Genomic DNA, 24,119 nt, shown 5'->3' on the forward strand with positions numbered 1-24,119 from the left:
TATTACTGCTGAAGTCTGTTTGGATCCATGAGCATTAAAAAGCAAACCACTAAGTAGATGCTCTTAATTGGAGTTATCGGGTTAGTTATATTGCTGCATTTATGAATTTGTTGCTCAGTTTCTATTAAACATTTATGAATTCAGATCAAAAAACAATGTGTGTTTTAACCAAAGAGTTATTAGTACCGACTCACTTTTGTTTATATCAGAAATTGAAAGGAAATGATATCATGCATGTTTTATCAGTGTCTTTTATTTTTTTATTTTTCAATTTAAAAAATCGTTTCTAATGATTTGCACATAATTGCATTATGCACATTTGAATTTTATATGACATTGTGGTGCATTTTAAGCCCAATCAGCTGGAGCAACATGTCTCCCTCACCTCATCGTGGTCTCTGTAAGGCAGAGAGCCTCTCCCACCAGCAATGCTGATGCCTAAACCACCCCTCTGGCCGGACACTTTGATCTGTAACTGAGACAAAATAAAAAGTTCAGTCACACATAAAAGCCAACACAGATCTACATTCAGAGCAAAAGACTACAACCCTTATCACGTCACATGTCAAATCTATTAGCTGTGATTTGACACCATTGATCTGTTTCCCAGAGGAGGCTGAAGTGGCCTCTGCTCATAGAAAGATACTGAAGTTACTCTTAATGGTACTTGGGAGATGAATGATTCAGTAGGAAGGGTCTTCTCGGTCACCACTGCAGATTTCAGACATCCTGTGACGGATGGGACCTTCGAGTTGAAACTGGGGTCTCCATGGAAACCCGATGCCAGATTTAGAGCTCGGTGATGTTTGAATCTTCTGCCCGGCTGCAGTTCACCTCTGTGATGATGAAATCGAGGCGGCCTGGCTTCATTCTCTGACAGCTGGCCGTCCTGGTGATAGGAGAACATTTGATGTTTTACTGTCTCATTGTCAAGTCTTTCTTCTTCTTCTTTTTTTGCTCTCTGGACACATGAGCATAATGACAAGGCTGTCAAACATTTTTTCAGTCTGGATTCCTTGGACTATGACACACATTTAATAAATACACAACAAGTTGAAATCTGCAGTACGTGTTGCGTAAATACATTTCTTCGTTAGCAACATGAAGTGTCTGATATATCTAAATTGAAACAGACCTCAGGTTGTGAAATGTCCTCTACGTCGTTATCTGTGCTCGAGCAGCGGCTGCACACGTTGCCGCTGGCCGGAAGAGGGTGAGGCTCCCTCTGCTGAGGATCTTTGTTTGCCACCCGGCTGAAGCCCGGGGGGGCCCAGGTTTGGTAACTTGTCCAGAGAGACGGGTTAGTATGAGGATTTCTACACTCCTGGAGATAGTCAGTGGACACCACTTGTTGCTGAAAATAAGATTTCAAAGCAAATGTGTTTCTGAAGAAAATAACTTGACTTGTGAGGAATAATTGAACACTGTCATTTACTCGCCAGGAAAAAGAGACTATCAATGATGGTGCATCATTTACATTTTCTGTTTCTATTATTTTTGCCTTCTTTTACACAATCAGCAATAATAAAATGATCTAAATATTGTGTAATTAGTTGGGGTTTTTTGCAGCGAAAGCATCCCTGACTTATTAAGACATGGACTCTTCTGGACTCTGAAGGTGTTCTATGTTGTCTGGCACCACGTTAACAGCTTTTCCTTTAAGTCCTGGAAGTTGTGGAAAGGTCTGCATTGGACCACGTCTTGCAGTTTTGGTGACGCTGAAATCCAAGCCGTCGAGCCAAATCTTTCTCTTGGAACATCAACTCGAGAGACAGACATTCACACAGCTGCAGGATACGTCACATTACATGAGACGTTATTAAACCTGCAGTAACGTTATGGCAGATTGCTGTGAATTCATGCTCATTTGTTTGTGCACGAGGAAACAATAGCCTTCGTGTTAAGAGTTTAGTTCAAGTAGTTTCTCGGGTAAAGAAAATTACATGGAGAGCAGCGAAAATAAATGCTTTTTCTCTTTGCCTTCATGAAAATGTTTTACGAGGTAAATTCAAGTGCAATCGCACTGAAGCCAAATATTAACAGAAGAGCAGCTAAAAGAAACTCTACATGTTTGATGCAACACACATCAAGAGACCAAACCTGAGGTCTGTGATGTTGCTTCTGAATTGTATTACAGGTAATGCTTTTCAGTGACATTGTGATTTAAAACTAAAAATGCATTGAACCTGCCGTGCCTGTTTATTAGCATCATACCCCGACATACAATATTATACGAGGAGCACATATAGACCTGTATAGGTAATGCTAATAACGGTGGAAAACTGAAAAAGATTGTGTTAAATTATTGAGACAGTAAGTCCATGCCAGCATCAGTAGTGCATGCAGCACGTGCAGGACAGACGACATGCTGGCAGAGACATCGTGTTGGACAGACGACATGCTGGCAGAGACAGCGTGCTGGACAGACAAAACAGGCAGGAGAACGACTCGGGCTCATCACCTCAAAACGAGACACTTTGAGTTGCTTTATTAGAATTTTTTTTTTTTTTTTTTTACAATGAATACCTATAACATTAAAAGAATCCCAAGCGTGTGATTTAGTGTTGCACTCTCTTTTATTGATCAGTGGTTAAAAACTCATCCAAATCTCAAAGTTCGAGATCTGATTTGTGCAGCTTGATCAGAAAAATAATTAAAAAGACATAAAACAAACCAATCTTCCCTGGTCCACTTTCTGCAATCAATTTAAAAAGTAAATAATACATTTTAACATGTACCATGGAAAACAAAAAAAAAAAAGAAAATAAAAGGTAATTTGAGCAATGCCGACAAGTGCATGGAAGTGGAATGACTGCATCTCAGAGAAAAGCCATCCTCGTGGTATGAACCTCATTCTCATCAAGTCTGCGCTGATGATTTCTTACAGTACTCTGCTGAATAAGAGCAAAGATGTTTAAAAAAAAAAAATAAATACACCTGGTTTTGGCATCTAATTGAGAAAACATTGCGAAGGAGATTAGCACAGCACATACAAATAAGAAAGCAATCTTACTTCTGCATGATTACACTGCAGATGGGTAAAGTTTGATGTGAAGTACTTAAATCCAAACTTATTCAACTTATATTTAATTTATTCATCCAAAATACGTTTTATAGATGCAGCAAAAAGAGGATAAAAGGCAAATCCATTCACCCAGTGACGATCAGGTGAACTGAATAAGACATAAGTGAGGGTTTTGTTCACTGCTTTGATTTACAAAAAGAAATAATAATGTACCAAGTCTGAAAAAGAAAAATAGTTTTTATAATCTGCAACTGATTAAGAAATTTGCTATACATTTTATTTACATCTGAGCTGCCAAAAAATATAAAAGTATCAATATTCACAGGCGACTATACAATAATCCTTAATCAGTAGGTCCAAAAACTCCTGCTTTGTTGCCCAAAATGTAAAAAGTATTCACCCAGTGTTTTAAAAAAAAGGAAAAAAAGAAAAAAAAAAAAAAAAAAGATATAGAACAAATATATAATACATTTAAAAAGGTCTGGCCGTGATATAAAGACTTGTAGTGCAACTATCTAATGTATACTTTTAAAAAGAGTCATTTTAAAAAAGCAAATCTTTAAAATATCATTGAACTGGAGCGTCTCTGCAGATGATTGCAGCGGACAGTTAATAAAAGAGGAAGGCACCTTGGCCATGGTAGACGGAGTTTTACACAGGACTATAGATGGAGTAAGGTTACAGACGTTCCAAAGGTTCATCGGAGGAAAGGGGAGGCCACACCGGGATATGGATAAAGAAGATAAACAGGTAGGTGGGGGGGGGGGGGGGGGGCTGCGGGACTGTGCAGGACAACATGGTCAGACACAGGAGGTAAATAAAAAGTATTTCTGAGGTAAAGGTCACACAGACGTGGTCACTTTGTCTGCACCATTATTGACCTCGTTTTTGTTGGAGTCCAGGCCTTTGGCGGCGTGCAGATCGTTGCGGAGGCTCTCTGCTGCTTTCTTCATCGTTTTGAGCTCGCCGGGGTGAGGCGTGGCCCGCCGCAGTAGTGTTCCCTGGGAGGAGGGGGAGAAGGATATACTGCAATAACTCTTTACATCTATTTTACACGGCCAGGGTGAATTAATGCCGCCGTATCCAAGATCTAGAGAATGCTCTGTTTGGGCATTAGGGGGCAGACTTGAATGTTGCCGAGCGCTTCAAGACGTTTGAATGAAACTTAAGTACGATGACGATCAGTTAGACACGGAAATGAGTCACTACACCCTCTTGTGGTACAACATGGTAATACAATTATGGCTGGACCCATTGAGTTGTTTGCTAATTTGTGGAAACATCCCTGCAGCACAATCTATAATCGTTATTTTGATGATTAATTATTTGCTTCAAGTCTGGTGAATATTTTAAGGTTTTTATGGATTTATATAATAACATTACAAAGTGAATCTTGAAAGAATGAGCGAAGCTTTTAGTGATCATAAGAATGAGAGAAAAAAACTTTTTGGTATCATTAATATAGTATATTATTTATAAAAGGGAAATAACAGTGGTACTGCTGACAGTCTGCTCTCTCATATTATCATTGTGTAGCATTGCAGAGTCTCATATCTCACCAACATGGTTCAACATTCCTGTGTGCTTAAATTATTATAGTAAAAAAACATTGATTCTTCCATTACATTTCTCAAAAAATGTAAATATAATGGACTAATTATACTACGGCTTAGAAATAAAAAATTATTCATTTGAAATGACACAAACTTTAACAAAAGTAACGTCCAAATTATACAGCATTTTCATTTACTTTGCTTAAGACGTCACAATTCCAACCTGATGTACACATTCTTCACTCAAACAGGAGAAAGAAAAGTGAGCGCCGTCATTTCTAAGGTCTTGTTTGTTTAACAAACCGCTTCAAATATTTTTCTCTGGAATTGTACCGTCAGTGGGAAAGTGTTGCAGGTGAAATTGACACTAGAAAAGCATTTTTTTAATGTTGGTCTCTTTTTTTTTTATATCTTTACTGCTCTTTCAAACCCGGAATGTATAAAGACAGTAGGCGTCTTTTTTTGTTATTGTACGATCCACGTAGGATGAAATCAGTGTCGATTTTACTTTCGTGAAAATCCATCATTCCTCTCAAGTGCAAACTCTAATCTAAGTCTTAAGCTGCTTTGAAATGAGTAAATAAATACAGTTTGTACATGAACTTTGTTCCTTTGCTAATCTCCCAGGAGGAGAGGAAAAACTAGAACCATCTGGTAATTATCTGTTTGTAGTAGCCATTAATTAATAATTGATCTGGAGAAGTCAATGTATGGATTTTTCATCGGCTGCTCTTCTCCACATATATAATTGTGGCCTTGAGCTTCCTGATCTTACCTGTTCATCATCCTCCTCCTCATCATCGTCCAAGAAGTGAATGGCACTGATCCTGTTCGTGGCTTTGTTGTCCCAGGTGTCATCTGCGATGTCGTTCACCAGACTCTCCAGGGCTCCGCAGCGGGCAAGACTGTCTGACCCTGCGGTTGGCGTTTTAAAAAAAAAAGAAAGAAAGAAAGAGACGACATGTGTCACTGCAATCCTTGCACACATTTCAAATTTGTTCAGATCAAATCACAAGTGCATGCTGGTGTAAATACTTCAGATTAAAATCTATATGGCCGTTGCGATTGCTTCCCTTCAATCTTCCAACTCAAGAAATGAAAGCCGTCACATAACCCGCGCTAATAAGAGAGGGCCTGAAACTGCCAGATCACAGTTTCAAATCCCAGCTTAGTCACAGGCTTACAGCAACACAATCTTCCCCTGCCCCCAACCTCAGCCTCACTCAGCTGACATCCACCAGTTTTGCATCTGCGATGCTGCTGCATGGCAGAAGACAAACTGATAAATACGCCTTTTCTCTTAGAGAGATACATTTTTCAAGTTAACCGGCGACTTGCATTCGATGACAAACATTTAACAGATCTGGGCTCGTAAATCGAAGGATGCCGACACTGGGGGGGAAAAAAAACAAAAAAAAAAAACAATAAACTGCTGTATCAGGCAGCGACAGAGCGGCCTCTCGGCAGCATCTCGATACCCAGGGGGTGAGCTTTTAATGGCAGCAGGCCAGCCGCCGCTAAGCCTCTTTAGCTGTCCAATCCACTGCTTTTCTGGACAAAAAAAAAAAAAAAAAACATAACTCAAGGGGAAGGGAGAGGGTCTGAGCTGGTACAGGCGCAGTGATCCTTTACAGGACCTCATAATCGACAGATACTGCAGGAAAAGGATCAGAAGACGCGGGACACAGTGACCCCCCCCCCACCCCCCCACCCCCCCACCCCCCCCACCCCCGTTCCCCTAAAGCAGATCATGTGATAATGTCATCAAAACCGCAGGGCACTAAATCCTCAGAGTATGCAAGAACGGATGAGGAGTGTTGCTCAAATGTCGCAGAGGTAGCTCCAAGCTCTGGACCTCCAGAGGTGAAACACAGACTGGCGATTTCCATCCGGCAGTCTGGTGTGAGGAAAATGTCTCGATACAGCTACTGCCCCCGATAACCGATGATTCACAGACAATGAACTCACCCCTGACGACCTCCAGCTTCCACTTGATGGAAAACATTACCTTTGTTGTCTGGGTCATATGGCTGCTGAGGCAGCAGCACGCAGGTGAGCACCTTCTCGCCCGTGTCTGGATCCTCGTCAGTCTGGAAGGTCAGGAGGGGCTGCGACTGGTTTTCTGACAACCACAATGCCTTCAGTCGTAGTGTCGTCAGGGACATCGGCAGGTGGGTGAGCCTGGACATAGATATAGAGATAAACAGGAAATAAATATAAGTAAATAAATCCACCGTAGATCGGCTGCCGATTTCAAAAATCCTAAAGCCTCCGGCGAACACTGCCCACGTCTGAGTTGTGCTGCCAGTGCAGAGGAGGGGAAACGCTCGGCTCACACAGGTGAACATGTTGCTGAGTCAGCCCGTCTGCAGACGTTACAAACTGTCCCTGATGACAGTGTGAAGCAGGTACATGCAGAGAACTGAAGACAAAGCAAGCTCTTACTTGTAAAATACACACTCAAATACCGAGATTGTTTAGTAATTATATGAAATATATATATATATATATATCGTGGTTAACGCAGATGAAAATGTCAGGTACTGTTGTAATGTGCTGTACAAGTTCACAAAAGTACAAAAATTACTTCGACTTCTAGATTCAAAACCGCAAATGTATTGTTATGAACACTGAAACTGTAGTTTTTACAGTAATCACTCGGGGAGGAAGGACTCAGAAAAAAAGCTATTACTTTTTTTCCAAGTATCTATTAATCAATGTAAATTATGCTGCAGGACTTGACCCACAATACACTGCTAAGTGTTCTGAAGGGTTTCCTGGATTATGTGGCACACTCGCTGCACTGCATCATATCTTCACCTCCAGCACTCAAAGACAAAAGGTTGCTGGACGTACCGGTTACCGGACACATCGAGCACGTGCAGTTCTGTGGCTTGTGACAGCTCAGCAGGTATCCTGGTCAGCTTGTTCTCTCGTACACAGAAGACATTTAGACCACTGCAACCTCCAATCTGTGGAAGAGGAGAGAGGACGCCATCAGTGCATTGGTCCTTCAGCATTAAAAAAAAAAAAAAAAAAAAAAAAAGACCTTTTCCTTTTAAAATCTAAGTGAAGCTGTTTTTAACACCAACAGGATTAAATCTCTCGGCATGTGGGTACTTTGTCCCAGATGTTCTGGTCTGGATGGCAGACCAATTACATGTCAATGGGATGTGGCACACGGACCTAAAATTAGGAGCAATTAGGCCTCGAAGCCAGACAAAACAAAGAGCTGATGGGCCAGCTGAGCTCCAGTTGTAATCTATCAATCTGCTCAGACAGAAACGTGACTGAAATACAACTATTGTTAGACCCATCATGCTGAACGGTGCAGGCCAAGTCACTATGATAGGTGCTTTTTGTGTAAAGCACAAAGAATAGAAGAGTCGGCGGGAACTAAAGCCGCAACAAATTCATTATCACGTTCATTCCCAATCCCAGTGTAAGCAGGAACAAAAAAAACATTACGAGCAACTAATCAACAATCCATAGAATCCATTAAACTGGGCCTGTGGTCAAGTCGCTCGGCAAAGCCAGGGTCAATACTCAGGCCACGGTCATACTGTGATTGGTAGTGATGTCATGCAACGCTGGAGTGAAAAAAAAAAAACGAAAAAAGAAAACTGCGATCCATCCATTATCTAGGCCAAGTGTGCTGAACTGTTATTTTTCAACAAACACTGCAGGCTTTGCATGATGAAGACACAGGGGCATTGTGCTGCGTTTAAAAAGGCCTTTCAGATGAAGCTTTAAAGCAGGCATGCTTTCACTTAAACAGACAAGAGGTTGGAAGACAATGACACACACAGACACAATGGACGCACTCAGACCGAGCCGGCGCTGAACAAACCAGAGGACTGAGCAGCAAAAAAAAAATGGAATAAGAGAGCACAACATGCCACGGCACTGATGAGGCAAGCGTGAATAAACTTGGGCTTTCACGACGTGTAGGCATTGTGATACGATAATCAAACTCTAATCGAAATACATTAGAGTTCATTTAACAAATGCAGAGAGATTTATGTTGTTTTAAAGGACTTGTACGTTGGAAAACTACGCCATTTCCAATCATGAAGCCTTTTCAAAGGGGCGTGATCCAGATTTGATTGTAGCCAATCAGAGTGCGGGTGCTTTTCATTCTGTACTCTTATTATACGCAGCCATAACACAACAGGAGAATGAAAACCTCCGGTTGAGGAACATTGTGTTCCACAATATTGTGAAAGAACATGCGAGTGTGCGATGTTTGGCCATTCAGGCAAAAGCTTACCTCCTTAGGTAAATACGACAGCTTATTTCTGTCACAGTTGAAGTTTGACAGTTTTTTCAACTTCCCAACACCTCTCGGCAAACTCTGGAACAACAAATGAACCAAAACCAACAATTACAAAGTGCATCAGCTTAGGAAATCATAATAAAAAGACACCGTAAGTATTTTACATACATTTAATAGCCATTAGTCCAAATAGTCAAAGTATACAATAAATAAAAGATATTATAGTCAATCTAATAGTCCATGTTTTGGCAGTATACTGCTGTTCCCTCATGCACTGTGCTGCTCTCACAGTAGGTTCATTTATCACCGCACAAAGCAAAAACAAAAAGAAAACACAGACAGATGAGTTTCTGTTTCACTCCGTCAGCAATGTGCATCAGTGCAACACCCTCAGCAAATCACCTTCAGCTTTCGATATCGACGCTGATAAAATTACAGTACTTTTAAATGCATAGCTCACGCCGTAAAATGATGAGTTCAGCAAAAACTTTATGAAAGCATAGCAAAAATAAAACCTGATGATTGAATATTTTTGTTCTATTGGATGATATCTGTCACTATATGTACTTATTTCGCCTGATAAGGGAAAACATTTTTTTGGCTTATCTCATTGTAAAAAAAGTAAAAAAGTATCCAACCAGTGCCATGAACATACCTCACATAGAAAACATTTATTTTTTTTTTTTTTAATACGACTGTACTTTCTTTACGGTTACCTTTTTCTTCTCACTGTAAAATATGTGCTGCACCGATTTTTTTTTTTTTTTTTTGTTGCATTCAAACCAAACTTTTCAGAAACAAACCTCCAGCTGATTCTCTGTGAGCACGAGTTCAGTGAGACTCCCACAATTTCCAATGCTCTCCGGGAGGTACGTGAGCCTATTCTGATCGGCCTTCAGGATAGAAAGTTTATGTAGTTTTCCTGCAGAGAGAAAACAGAGCGGGAACATATTCGGTTCTTTTGAACGACACAGTCACAGCAACATAAATAACATCCCCGATCGTGCGAATGCGGCCTGAAGTAGTCTTGTGTTTACCGATGGATTCTGGCAGAGCGTCGATGTTGTTCTGAGACACCAAAAGGTCAGAGAGCAGCGCCAGACACCCCAACTCTTCTGGAAGTCGATCCAGTTGGTTCTCCGATACGTCCAGACACAGAAGGCTTTTCATCGTGCCGATGTCCTGAAAGTAGGAGAAAAGACCTCAGTGTCGCAATTATCAGGTCAGCAAACAATATTCCTGGGAGGCGACGCAGAATCACAGGAGTCAGGGATCCTTAGTCTAATTTTTCAGCTGGGACTTCATTACTACAGCAAAGTGTGGTATTATAACGAATACACAACAGAATCTCAAGAGGCTTAAGTGTGATGATTGACTTACTGCAGGTATTTCAACCAAGTGGTTCCCATCCAGCCACAAGTCCTTCAAGCTGACAAGACAGCCTATTGACTCCGGCTGTGTGGGAGGAACAGACACAGGAATTGTGAGAGGGAGAGGCAGGACGCCACAAGAGAAAGAAACAAAAAAGACAATATCATTGGGAGTGCCCCGTTTTCCAGCACACATTTTCCTGAAATACTTTTTCTGGTCCAATAGTAAATACAGCTTTTGTACTACGTGAAATGTATCCAAAAACTTGACTTGGATTTTATGATCACAAACACAAGGTTTTCTATTAGTCTCAACAGAAATATTAAAGATGTGGCACCGGTCCAGGGAAACAACAACAACATCCAACAATAAATAAGTTCAATGGGAAGAAATCTGTTAAAATTAAATATATACAAGTCAGGAAGTTGTACTAAACATTTCTTGGCAGCTTAATCTCTGTAAAGCTTCACCCATCACAGTCCAACCACTCACATAAGATTACAACTTAAAACCAAAGCTCAAAACAGATGGTCATCCTCCCATCTGCGTGATAAGAGGTGAAAGCTGTCCTCGAGGGATACTAATCTACTTGGACATGCCAAGAACAAGGAATTGGGGGGGAAAAAAAAAAAAAAAGTGTCCCTCTCTTTATTTTGTGAACCATGAGGTCTGAGACTCCTGGCACCAGAGGGGCAGAAGAAGAAGAAGAAGAAGAAGAAGAAGAAGAAGAAGAAGAAAAAAAACTCACCAAACTCATTAGTTCATTATTGCCGAGGTCGAGCTCTTCCAGTCGATGAAGCAGAGATAGTGATCTGTGGATGACAGATGCAAGAGTCATTATAATGCAGTCCAGTTCATTCATACGGCACTGTGCGGAAGTCTTAGGCACAATGAGAATGAAACACCACTTCAGTTCTTGATTTTATGCAATGTATATCCTCTTCATTCACTTTGCATAGTCCAGCACTTTAATTTTTGTTAGTAGCCGAACTCTGCGGTGGCTGAATCACACCAGCACAGCGCTGTAGGTCTCGGTTGAATACTTACTCCGGCAGGAATGTCAACACGTTTTCTCGGAGTTCTAGTGACACCAAATTGGAGAGGCTGCAGAAACAGACAAAAAACCAAAGATGAGCACATCTCTCCGAGTGGTTTGAAAACAACGTTTATAATGACAGCTATAAGTGGCCACAGGAAGGCCTCACAGCAATCACATATCTGAGAACAGGAAGTACTTTGGCGGTGTGTCGGTCTTATCAAGGAGGCCAAATTGCAGTAGCATAAACAACCTCTGCATACTTTTAATGAAGAGTAAAATGTCTAAACGGCCATAGTACAGGGTTAACTCTCCGGACCGGTGTTTTTGTACGCCTCGACGCTTGTACCTGTTCCGATTTAATTAATGCAGAATTTTATGACAGCAGACAACTAGAACCAGTCCAAAGTCTATCTTGTTTCTCTGACGCCTGGATCAACCGTTTAGCTGTACCACGGTGTTAAGAGACAGACCCAGAAGTCTTTCATGCGTCTTTGATGTAAAACGCAAAACAAATGCATATGTTACCACTGCAGGCTTTAGAACCGCTGTTCAACTTCTATTCGTGGATGGCTGGATAGACGGATCTCCCAATTTGGTTTACATTATATTTCTCAGAAATGACAAGCTGACCCTATATGAAGCGATGACATACCTTCACCCCTGGAAAATATTTCTGTCTGGGGCAGATTTCTTGTTTTGCGCTGAGCCACAGATTAAAAAGACAAGACAAAATCTTCCGGCTCAGAGATACTCCGTCTCAAATCTGCTTTCGGTCATCAGTGAAAACAACGAAAACAACCACCTCACTGACTGGAGAGTCTCAGGTTTCTGCGGGCGTTATTTCTGGTAGGAAATCCGTCCCATCCAAGATAAACCACTGATGTCATTTAACCCCTTGGACATACATCTTATCTATTTTCTTCTTCAAACAACGACTGCGTGTTATTCCAACCGTGTTATGGTTTTCATTGCTTTCTTCCCTTGACACAGTGCAGGGCTTCAGACGTTGAGTTATGCAAGATAAATACGGGACGTATGTGTGGAACAAGCTGTACCAAGAAGCTAAAGAAGGGCAAAGTGGTACCACTACAGGCTGCAAATAATGTATACCGGCAATCTACACAGTTTTAAAAAAAAAAAAAAAAAAACACCATGAAGAATATGAGAAATGACGTCTAAACAGTAATAAAATGTCCCCAAAAAAATTATTTGACAAAGTTTATATATTTGGCAGAGAACTGAAATCAATGATGTGATTAAAGAAGAGAAAGTTTCTGGGAGGCATGAGATTTACAACCGTGTATTTGAAGAGTTACTCAAGAAATTATCAACCCAGAGTTTTACTCACAGCAATAAAAACAAACATTTGCTGATTTTTATAGTTTTACTGATTTTAAACTGGTTTTTAGAAGCTTGTTTGACATGCACAGTCATTCACTACAAAGGAAATACTCAGAGCACGGCTATAGATGCTCACAGTAGTATATAATCCTTGTTTTCAACAATTACTTCGATCAAGAAAGCTCTGTACTTTTCACACGTCTAGAATATCTGTGGACCTGTAAGCACCTGAAATCCAAACATCTACTAAAACATCCCCCGTGGGACTTTGACCTAAAGGCACATAGTTCTCTTATTAAATTCAATCATGTCTAAACTCAGCAATAAACTCAGCCTAGTAGGACTAAGACTGTTAGCAGACATGCCTCAGACTCCTCTGGATTAAATCCCTTTTATGAGCAAAGACAATGCGGCCAACGAGAGGACAGTGACTGATGTGTCTGCGAAGAGTAATGTGGCTGGTATGTCCCCCCCCCCCACGCGGTGAGACGGCGTTTATCCTGGAAGAAATTCTCAAATCGAGACACGAGCCCTCCATTTGTGCAGCAGAACATCTTCACAATGCAACTTCTGCCCAGTGGGAAGTACTCTAAAAGTATCACGCTTGAGCAGAGTCGCACATACACACATCATCTAAGGTGACACCAACAATAGAAAGCTGAACTTTATCGCCGTGATCAATCCCAATATCTGGTATCATTACAATGACTCACAGTTACGAGACCAAAAGAAGCCAAGTGCAGAAGAGACAAAAATCACATCAGATCTTGTTCAGATTGTAAATTCAACTCAACTGTATTTATATAGCGCCGCATACAACAGTCATTTCTAGGTGCTTTTAACCGAGAGAAGCCCAACAAAACACGACACAATGCTGCAAAGACAAAAAAGATTGAAAAGCTTTTTAACACCATGTTGTTCAGCAGTTCCCTTCAGGGGTCAACATGGTGGATTATCTGTCTCCGTCTCACCCGATCCCCTGCCTTCTCTTCATTTCCACCGAGCATCTCCACCTCCTCATTCACTACCTCCATGAATCACCTCTGAGGACTGCCTGCCTGGCAGCTCCATCTCCGACATAATTTCTCTCGCGTACTATCTCTCCTCAGCACATGTCCAAGTCGTCTCCACCAGGCTCGTCTCGCTTTATCTCTAAACTGCTCAACCTGAGCCGTCCCTCATTTTTCCTGCTCAATCTAAATGGAAATTTCAGCAGAAGCTAAAGGTGAAATACACTTCACAGCACCGTATGTAACCAATTACGATGGAGTGTGTATTCTGACACTTTTCTATGAGAACCAGCAGTAACCTCCGCAGTACTTTCAGATACAGCAGCTCGTCCGTTATAATGGGCCACATGGGACAGTCGACTTTCCCATGCTCACCAATGGTTGCATATGACCCCGTCACTTTTCCTCCCTTGGACCACTTTGATAGATCTGACTACTGCAGAGCAGGAGCGGCACACCAGAGCTGCAGTTCTTTTGAGATGCTTCAACTCAGTTATCTCAGTTTAATCCACGTCAAACTCGCTGAAAATCATCACTCTTGCATTTTTCCCGATCCAGAACGTCAACTTTGTGGACAAAATGTTCACTTCCTACCAAATCCCAGCCACGAACAGACGCCGTGACGGTGGTCGTAATGTTATGGCTGACTGGTGTACGCTTCGGTTTTAGTTTAAAACAGTGCATTCACTTACTTTCCAATGTTATCTGGAAGGACTTGCAATGAAATGTCATTGATGGAGAGGCAGGTTAGATTCCTCAACTCTGGAAAGCTTTCAGGTAATCTGCAAGAGGAAGAGGCGAAGGAATTAACAGCAAATAAGTTAATAAAAACGTGTTTAATGGATACGACATGCATTTCTTTAGACATCCACACTGCTGACAGAGTGAACAGGGGTCTTTGTTCAGATCACTTTCGTGTTGAAAAACTTGGCTGAGATGTTTAATCTGGGAACAGGGAAGCTAAAATGATTACGGCAAACAGAAATGTTCAGCAGCCATTTACTGGGACATTTAGGTAAGTAGGTTTCTATAATGTTTTAAAAAAAAAAAACTTGTGTTCACCAAAGGCCGATCTTTACCAAAGATGCTGTTGCATGAAACAATTCAGAATAATAAAAGTATTCAGTAAGGGAAATAAAAAAAATATTTCCTTTTGGATTCAAAATCAATTCCATCCACCTGAGAGACACAAAGTCTTAAAATCAGAAAGTCATGTGTGTATTTCAGAAGCCAAAGCACAGCAAGTCCTGATATGTGACTAATCATCACCAGCGATCTTCTGGACCTTGTTACACTTGAAAGACTCACAGCTAAACTCAACATTTTCTAATATTTATACCTATTTACAAATTTCAGTCCATCAGGCATGAAGACTGTTTAATTAAATAAATAAAATATAGCAAATATAGCTTATATTCTGTTCAAATTAATTCATTTTAACACAGTATTTTAGCTGAACATCATTATGTCGGACACAACCCTGTGAACGCACCGTTATATCTGTGAAATGGTTAAAACTGGACGGACATGAGTGGAAAATTGTGTTACTACTGTGGAAAAAAGTGTTTGGTTGTGTGTGTGTGTGTGTGTGTGTGTGTGTGTGTGTGTGTGTGTGTGTGTGTGTGTGTGTGTGTGTGTGTGTGTGTGTGTGTGTGTGTGTGTGTGTGTGTGTGTGTGCACTCTAAAAGTATTGAACACCCGTGCCTTTGTAATACTAGTCACTCTTCCCTCTAAACCACAAAGCCATGTGGTTTTGCCCCTGCCGAGGTGCAAATTAGCCGCGATCTCACCCGCACAAAGAAAAGCAAACCGAGGCAAATCTGCAATCTGTCAAGTGTATAAATGTCCTTTATGGTAAACACAAACAGAGCAGCTCACGACGCAGAGGACCACAGTCGGAATTGTCGCTTTACAAATAAAGACGGTTCATTACATTTGTCGCCTGGGTATGTAAAGTGGTATTGGTGCGCGGTTTTAACAGTTTTAACCTTTTGCTGAATGAAAACAACCGTTTGTCATTTAATTACCTTGTTAATGGATTTCCACTGAAGTCTGCCACTTGGAGGGCTCTGCAGTGTGCAATGCTCTCTGGAATTTCCAGAATATCTGATAGATAGAGGAGACAACACACATGTTACAACACTTTTTATTGAAGATCCTGAAAGGCAAAGAAGTGAGATAAAAGAATAAAATATAAACAACAAAGACACAACACGGGGGGAACCTGATGGAGTTAAACCTGGATTACTCTTCAAGGGTTATGCCGATTTGACCAGAAAAAGCTAAAAGTACATACTTTGACATTCATGCCTCAAAACAAACACATAAATGGGCTTGTTTACATAACTTATACACAACCTAACCAGTTTCTGGAGTTCTAATATTTGATGTCTTTGTGCACGGATACCCTTTAGATTTATCAGTTTTCTTTCACATTTGTAAAAACAAATTGTACAAATACTAAGTGTCACAGTCATAACGTGAATGCAAGAAAGAAATACAACAAAGGTTTGTGGAGTGGAGAGGAGATGAATTTCTGGGTGAGTGAAAGGGGAAATCCCTCAACACAGGCGACGCGCCGACGAGCCGGGCACCGGCATGTTCAACAAGAAAAGGTCGCATGTTTTGAAAACAGCAGCACGTTTGAATGTTATGTCAAAAAAAAAAAAGTCAAACCATTAACTGAAACACGTGAACCAGGATTTTTTAAATGACTGTGTCTCCAAGGTTCATGTAAACGATTCAGATCTCATTAATACAGTGACCTGATTACACCTTCAATGCCTGAAATTTTTTTGCACATTAAACTCAAAATATAGCAATATATACTGTATATATATTTAAAAACACTGGTTCAAAACACACATATACAATGTGAGATAGATGCAAATTCAAAACGGGCCTTTTTGTTGCTGATCAGGAGTAAATCTGTCGCTGTAAACTATTTAAAGCCGTTCCTCAACTGTACATATTCCAGCAGTCTTGATGGAAATGCACAGCGAGGTAGTAAGTACAGCTCATAGCTTTGGTGCCTCACTAGTGCTTTTCTCCTCTTACCATTTCGAGAGACGTCCAGTTCTACCAGTTGCATGAAGTTGGCTATTTCCGGTGGAATCCTCTGGATCTCGTTGTCACTCAGGCTAAGTTTTCTTAGTTTCACCAGCTGGAAAAATGGCTGAAATGTGAAGAAAAAAAATTTTTAATAAAAGAATCATCATCCAGCATACAAATCAGAATACCTCAATGTCATCTCTGGAGGTTTTCAAGATTCTTCAGTAGATTGAACTCAATGAAATATTGTAATAATCTTAAAACGCATATTTCAAATCCAGAATTACACGTTGGACTGAGCTGCAGCAGGTATCCATCTTTATAGCGTTTTTAATTATAGTCATGGCTGAGCGTGTTTTACGTTTTAGTCACATGAACGCCGGCATACAATCAGAAGAAACATTCAGCGCTCACAGTATGACACAAAGAGCTTGCCATGATAGAAATGTCAGCTCGAGGCAGGTGACATAGTGTCACTGCCTCTTCCGCAGGTCTAAGCCATAACTCCAGCGCGGAGGAACTCTCTGCATCGGCTTCAGGGCTGCGGCGTCTAAACAAGTTCGCCGAGATCTGCTTAAAGTTCCTCTCGATCTCGTGTTTTGACGCGAGGTTGTGATGTGTCAGAGAAGCTGTGTGTGGATAAAAGCCAACAGGAGATAGCAAATCAAACGATCGGAAGACGATCCCATGTGGAAAAAAGGGAGTTTGGAAGGTTTGATGTAAAATACTTGAATTCCAGACAGCAGGAGCACAATAATAAACCCGACCATAAACTTCCATTTAATTGATTTATTTATTTTTTTCTTTTGGCCTAAAAAGATTAGAATAAGACTGCTTTAAACTAGACTTTGGATTTTTAAACAAGCTAGAATTTATTCATCCGGGAAAAATGACATTTGTGATATAATGAAGTGGCACTGTTTGGCGAGGTTCAATGTAAAGTGTATTCATGCCTGCCGAGTGGGGGATTATTTACCACCTCTAACGTATACCAGCCCTCTCAGCCCTCTCAGACCTCTCGCCTCTCCGACGAGTTGATGTCAGGTCAAGTCAAAGACAACCAGATGGCGCGGTTACTTAGGAGGCAAAAGCAATTATCACAAGCGCATACTTGACGCCCAGAACAAGAGCAGGCAGAGTCTCGCCTGCGTGGTGGTGATGCCAGTAGCCAACAGCACGGATCCAGGTTCTCGTAAAGTTTTGGCATTGGGGGGGGGGGGGGGGGGGGGTTGTCACGTAGAGATATTCTCTCTACATTTTTCCTGGATGTTCAGTTCTCTCTAAACATGCACATTTGTCTTATCTATGACTCAACAAATGATTTAAAAAAAGAAGTTATTTTTCAGCAATATAATGTTGTGGACCCTATAGCGATGTGGAAATGAAATATCCATTGTTCTCATGAGTTCCCTTTTTGTCTGGCTGATGCACAGAGAGCCCATGCAGGTCATTATTAAAAAAAAAAAAAAGGAGAGAAAAAAAACAAAAACTTGTGTCAACTATTTTGAGTGTTACCAGGTTTAATCATTTCTGATAAATATTTAACAATGTAATTTCCTCAGTATTTCACCACCAGCGTCACCTGACAGAAACCCACGTACCAGCACTTTATCTCTTTTCCAACCACAATAAAGATCCAGACACAAAGAAACAAATCCCCCAGAAAATGTGCTTGAACCTGAAAATGACAAGCAGATCTAAAACATACAGCAAGCAAGGTGTCAGTGCCTGTTGAGAAATAATGTAATTACTTGTTATCCGCATACAGGCACAGAGGGAAGTTTAATAAAGTGTGCATGATAAATAAGGCCAAAGAGTCCAAAAGTCAAACTCCACCCAGTTACAACAGGCTCGTGTCGCTGCAAAGTCTTAAGACGACGGCGATCCGACGATCTCTAATCCGGCCGTTCATCAAGTAAACAGACGTGTATTGTGATGTTTGTCAAGAGTGTTTGCATGAGAGCCACCTTAATTTCCCTTTCATAATGTAGTTAAACACGTTCCACGTGTGCTTCTAATCACAAATTAATTGTACGACATGCATCTTTTATGCTCTGTAGGTGCGCTCATGTGCTCTGCAAATTCCTTTTTTTCTTTTATAGCAGGATACACCAAAGTGATAATCACTCTCAGACTTCCTGTTTGCAGTATACGCCACTCCTTTCTGCCACACACACATGCAGGTAATGAGGAAAACTCAACGTTGAAGACGAAAGACTTTGAGTTCAGGAGAAAAGAAAGGGAGAACCGCTGAGGTCCTTTTGTCTGTTACACTAAAAAAGAAAAACTCAGGAGTAAACAAAAGGCATTTATAATTGCTCTGTGTATTACCCGCTTTGTGTTTCTAAAAGTTAACAGGCTTTGTGAGTCCTGCACCGACACACTGACAGCAAACCTGTTCTTCCTGCTGAGAGCCTCTCCGCACCCCGCCCCGCACAATCACCCATGTATGACAGACAAAACCCAAACAGGCCTCGTCAGGAACACATTAACCACTCTCGCAAATCCAGAGTCAATGTTTAGAAACTTTCACCTTCGGCACTGCTTGCTCGAGCACGAGCCGCAGCCCTGCAGTCTTTTGGAGCAAACGGAGCATTTTATTAAATAATTGTTTGAAAGTTTTGTACCCCCCCCCGTGTATGAAAATGAACAAACAAAAGCGTCGATGAAACACGGCAGCGCCGATGGTTTTCTGGAGTCTAATTCAAGTTCCTCTGGGAGGCAGTACAGTATTATATATCACGGCATATGGAGTACAGTTAAAACGGTCTCGGCCACGTGTAAGGCGGCCCGTAAACTACCTTTATGTCAGTGCTTGTAGATCACAGACAGTCGGTAAGTCAGTTGGGGCACCCAGCCCTGCTTGCTGTGGGATTCGCTGCACCACTTCTGTTACCGCCTCACAAAAGGTCACAAACCTGTCGGCTTCCTGCCCCAAAGTGGCTCCTCTCCTATTTCCATCCCCACTGTCACCGGCCCCGTCATTTCTGACTTCTCAAGGCACCACAGCAACAGATCTCCAGAAGGACAGCAGAGTCGGAGATTTAACCGCATTTATTGCTTATTTTCTGTAGGAATTAACAACTAGAGTCCAACAATCGAAAAAAATACCATATGTGGCAATAAAAAAAAAAAGAAGAAATCTACAAGAGTACCAATAAATAGAGTAACTGTACAAGTAAAAAAAATTATATTTCAAGGGTTAAAGCTCGTCTACCGTCATGTATTGCAGAAACGCTGCGTCAGATATTCACGTCGAAGCAGCAGAAAATTATGATGGTGGTTTTTATTGTCTTAAGAACAAAATGACTCCTTGTTTTAAATGTCGCGTTTTCTATTAACTAATCAAATATCTGGCTAATTGTCACACCTCAGAATGACTTTATTATCCACTCACTCCTTTATGAGGCACACTTCAATCGCCGACTCTCTCCACCCTTTAAAAGTTAATTATGCTTAGTGTTGTTTTAACTCGCACTTATTTGGGGGATTGTACTTTGTTGTACTCGAGCTGAACTGCATTGTAACTTATGTAGACAGTCTACCATAGTAGACCACGTATTTCTGACTAGGCTTTTAATGACTCCTGCCAAAACTGCCTCCAACACTCGTCTAACATTTAGTTTCACTGAAGCCGAGGCCTGCGCAGAAACTGTTTTCTAAACTGGACAAACGAGCAGAAGTACTTCAGCTCACATTCCTGTTCTGCATTTGCTGTTAGGTTCTTCGTTTGAGCATTGTTTAGAAAGCCAACAGCACTATTTACAACCCGGCCCCCGACGGTGTGTACGCTGAGGGCCACAGCGCTCGCGAGGAACTCTGAAGAGACAAAGGAGCACAGGTTTGTGTTTTGGCGAGTCGGCTTCACTGCCTCAGCACAAGTAGAGACAATTCACAATTAAATTGAACATAATAGACGGCAGGATGAACTGTCAGATACATCTCTCCGCCTCGGTCTGCAGATTTGTCTCTGGGAAAACTATTAAAACTTTCTTCTCCCGTTCAACTTGCCTCGTCCTGCTACTGTAAACGCACACCTTCGCCGCTTCATCTTGCCATTAAAACAACTTCCAGCGTGTTTTTATCTGCCTGCTCAGTGGAAATATGTTACGGCGTCAAAGCTTCGGCGCTTGGTCACGCTCACCAACACAATAACAATGTCAGAGGTCTTGGAATAACGCGGTTTGTGACCTCTGAGGCAAATGCGATGGGGACGCACGGTCAGCGCTGAGCTGGACTCGGAATAGGCTTCATCCAGTTAGATGTTTCTTGGGTTCACTCAGCAAGCATTGATGATATTAGTCACAAGCCAAAGAGCAGTTCCTCTCATAAGAAAGAGAAATGATCCGCTGCGTCAGTCATTAGCTCCTGTGAACCAAGGACACAAGTCATTTAACTGTCCTGTTGGACAGTGTGACAATATGGAGGTATACTGGATGTTGTGTTCTTTTTGTGCCTCGGTTTATGGCTTTACTGCCCCGTACTTTGCAGCGAACCTTATCAATTTGTCGTTTCTTCATTAGAAAACGCTCGTTCACGCAACAGCACTCCAGCCACAGGAACAAAACAGACAAAACACATAACGCTGCCTTTGTTTCCAGGCAGAGTACCTGTTCCTGAGCTTCACTTCAGTGGACAGAGTGAGCAGCGTGGCACCGCGTCTCACTTTATCTCAGTCCCATCACATTTCTATGGGCAAAGCCGAGGCCCAGAAATGTTCATTAGGACGTCTTTTCTCCACCCTGAGGACTTTGTGTAAACTCTCCCTGTTTGTTGTGTTACGATCGAACTAAATAGAAATGCTCTTCTCACTGTCAGAGAGAAATAGGTTTCTCAGTTCCTCCTGAACTTGAATATAGAGCCGATGGGAGGTGCAAGGACATAATGTTGCACGTCAACCCAATCAGCTTTTCATCTGACCCACCGTGACTTTACTTATACGACGGCAGGATGATTTCTCAAGGGACCTAATCCTTGTTCTGTACGCAACTTGTCAGGAATAGCTGTAAACCCCAGTGAAGTACAGAACGCACTCCCTCGCTCTTGAAGAGAAAACGTTGCACAATTTCCAAGTTTTACACTCCAGAACAACAAACAAAACCAGTTGTGCTGGAAAGGGGAAAGGGAAAAAAAGCACAAAGTCTGTTGCCTCTCGGGGGGGGGGTGTGGGACATACAAATGTCAGAATTAAACTTCAGCCTCATGCACAAACAGAGAAATTGTAATAGAATAATTTTCAATGTGGAGCATAACGTGCAATTCCTTGGAGTAATGCAGCACTTAGTCCAGATGATCGAACATGATAAGAAGAGTGGAATAGTGTATATTCTCACTTCAGTTCGCCTGTCAGTGATTCACACCGAGTGGCCCGCATTCCTCCTGTGTGGGTTCTAATAGGCAAAATATAGAACCTCTGTGATGAAGTGCTTTCATTTATGACTAATTCAGAGTGTGTGCATCTGTTCACAGGTGGTAGGAGTCTTGTTTTGCCTTGTCGCTTTGACTTTTCAGGATCATCCAGGTGTGACTGATTTAAAACCAGGGTCATGTGCATATATGAATACAAGTGTAGGCTGGGTACACGGTGTTGAGCGGACCTGAAATGCTTGATATGTTTTAGAACAGCAACAAATGTTGGTTTATATCATGAAGGATGGGCAACTAAAGTAAATGTCTAGTATTTTACCGTGAGCACACTATGGTTCTATAAAGTTTGATAAAGGAACATAGGCACATCCTGTAATAAAATTGAACAAATAACCAAGTAGCACATTTCAACTGCACTGAGAAGTTTTGATAATGTTAGATCAATTACAATTAATATCTATTGCAATGATCCTGCAAAACAAGTAATCCTTCAGTGGTTTATATTACCAGCTGCACGTCTGATGTACGCAAGAAAAACTGGATTCTCTTATAGAAGATTAAGCAAACTCTCACCGCCTTTATTAGAGTATTAAACGGTTTTAGATTTCTTTTCAATGAGGTCAAGGTCAAGAGCAAGAACTTTGGGAGCTTACATAGCTGTTCAATCTAACACCTATCTTATCTTTTAGCTTCTGCAATCATTTGAGCATTACTAATACCGATAGTGATTATTCAATCTGGTCTTATCAGTCATCATGGAAGAAACACCGCATCAGAATATTGTGACACAGTTTGGTTTTAGTTTTTCCAGTGACGTTAAAGGTCTGCTTCTGGCAACACAGAGAGGTTAATGGGCATTTCTGACCTCTGCACCTGCCCAAACAGGTTGAACACATCAGGCCACAGCTTTGCTGGAGGATGTGGACGTCTGATGCGCACGAATGCCAAAGTGTCTGACAAATGATCTCTGGACGTTGCCACACACTTTCCAGTGAACCTGAGGTGCAGCAGCGGAGAGTAAGTTTCCGCCTACGGAGCGTGATTCCTCGCGCTGATATTGCGTAATCGCTGTCCCCAGGTCCCGGCGGACTCTCACGGGACGCCTGATCCCACACGGGCTGCAGCAACGGGGCCGCCTCTCGTGCGCACACGGAGCGGCGGCGAGCGTTGGAACCGACCTGCCATTTAAACTCAAAGAAACACACACACACACAAACGGAAGTTTGCCTGCTTACCTTGGGCAAGTCTCGGAGCTGGTTGGCATCCAGCAGCAGCTCCTCCAAACTCCGTCCGTAGCGGTAGATCTCGTCGGGCACATAGAGCAGCGAGCAGTGGCGTTTATCGATCACCTCAACGTGACGGTTGCACCGCCACAGGGGGATACAGTGGAACATGACGGGGGAAGGGGGGGGGGGGGGGGGGGGAGGGAGAGGTGGGGATGGATCCCGTAGCCGTGTGATAAACAGACCGCCGAGGAGGTGGATGCAACAGATTGCTGTACGGCGGGACCGTCCGGAGCTTAAAAAAAAAAAAAAAAAAAAAAAAAAAACACCGTCAAAACGGAGAGAAACTCGCGGTAAAGAGTCGGTAAAGTCCCGCTTCAGACGCGTCGAGCTGCCGTCGGCTCGCTGGTCTCCGACATGAGAATCTCTCCGCGTCGTTCTCTCACTTTGTACAGTTTGCAGGCACCTGTTTTTCTTTTTTTTTTTTCCCCTCCTCCGTTCACTAATTCCTCGTTTCACGTCGCATTTAAAAGCCTCCGTCTGAGCGGAGAAAACACATCCTACACCTCGGTGAGGAAGAAGGTGGCATTCTCGGGTTTTTGTTGTAGTTTTTTCTTTCTTTTTTTTTTTTTTTCCGTTTCCCCTCCGTCTCCGTCCTGGAGTTAATTTCCTCTCCCGTCCAGTTTGTGACCCGGAACATTCACTCCCTCATTCCGATCCTACGTCACCGCTCCGGGCTGCTCCTCCCTCCGGTCCCTCCTCTGGAGAGTCCCGGCCCGCACAGGACCGCCATGATGGGACACGGAGGACGACACAGCCCGGGGGGAGCCGAGCCGAGCGGACACGGTTTACACACCGCGGGG

At 42.1% G+C, this 24,119-nt stretch overlaps 1 protein-coding gene across 1 annotated transcript; it reads right to left on the reverse strand.

The window, feature by feature from the left end:
- Positions 1–2,449: 2,449 nt before the first annotated feature.
- On the reverse strand, positions 2,450–23,548 carry lrrc1 (leucine rich repeat containing 1). The gene is made up of 14 exons (XM_080480982.1): positions 23,269–23,548; positions 16,673–16,790; positions 15,643–15,721; positions 14,308–14,397; positions 11,273–11,329; positions 10,974–11,037; positions 10,235–10,309; positions 9,892–10,036; positions 9,658–9,776; positions 8,849–8,932; positions 7,435–7,550; positions 6,587–6,759; positions 5,354–5,493; positions 2,450–4,026 (listed from the first exon to the last, which is right to left on the reverse strand). Exons 1-14 carry the CDS (start codon positions 23,425–23,427, stop codon positions 3,868–3,870), a joined length of 1,578 nt encoding a protein of 525 aa, XP_080337108.1. The 5' UTR covers positions 23,428–23,548; the 3' UTR covers positions 2,450–3,867.
- Between the last annotated feature and the right edge of the window lie 571 nt (positions 23,549–24,119).

Source organism: Lipophrys pholis (genome assembly GCF_963383615.2).
Source record: "Lipophrys pholis genome assembly, chromosome: 15".
Lineage (NCBI taxonomy): Eukaryota > Metazoa > Chordata > Actinopteri > Blenniiformes > Blenniidae > Lipophrys > Lipophrys pholis.

Excerpts from the sequence above, each read along its gene's own strand:
- lrrc1 (XM_080480982.1), bottom strand. The coding sequence starts at position 23,427 with ATGTTCCACTGTATCCCCCTGTGGCGGTGCAACCGTCACGTTGAGGTG. Across the intron at positions 16,791-23,268 it reads AGCTCCGAGACTTGCCCAAG|CCATTTTTCCAGCTGGTGAA; the intron begins GTAAGCAGGCAA and ends TTCACATTTCAG. Across the intron at positions 11,038-11,272 it reads GTGTTGACATTCCTGCCGGA|ATCACTATCTCTGCTTCATC; the intron begins GTAAGTATTCAA and ends TGTCATCCACAG.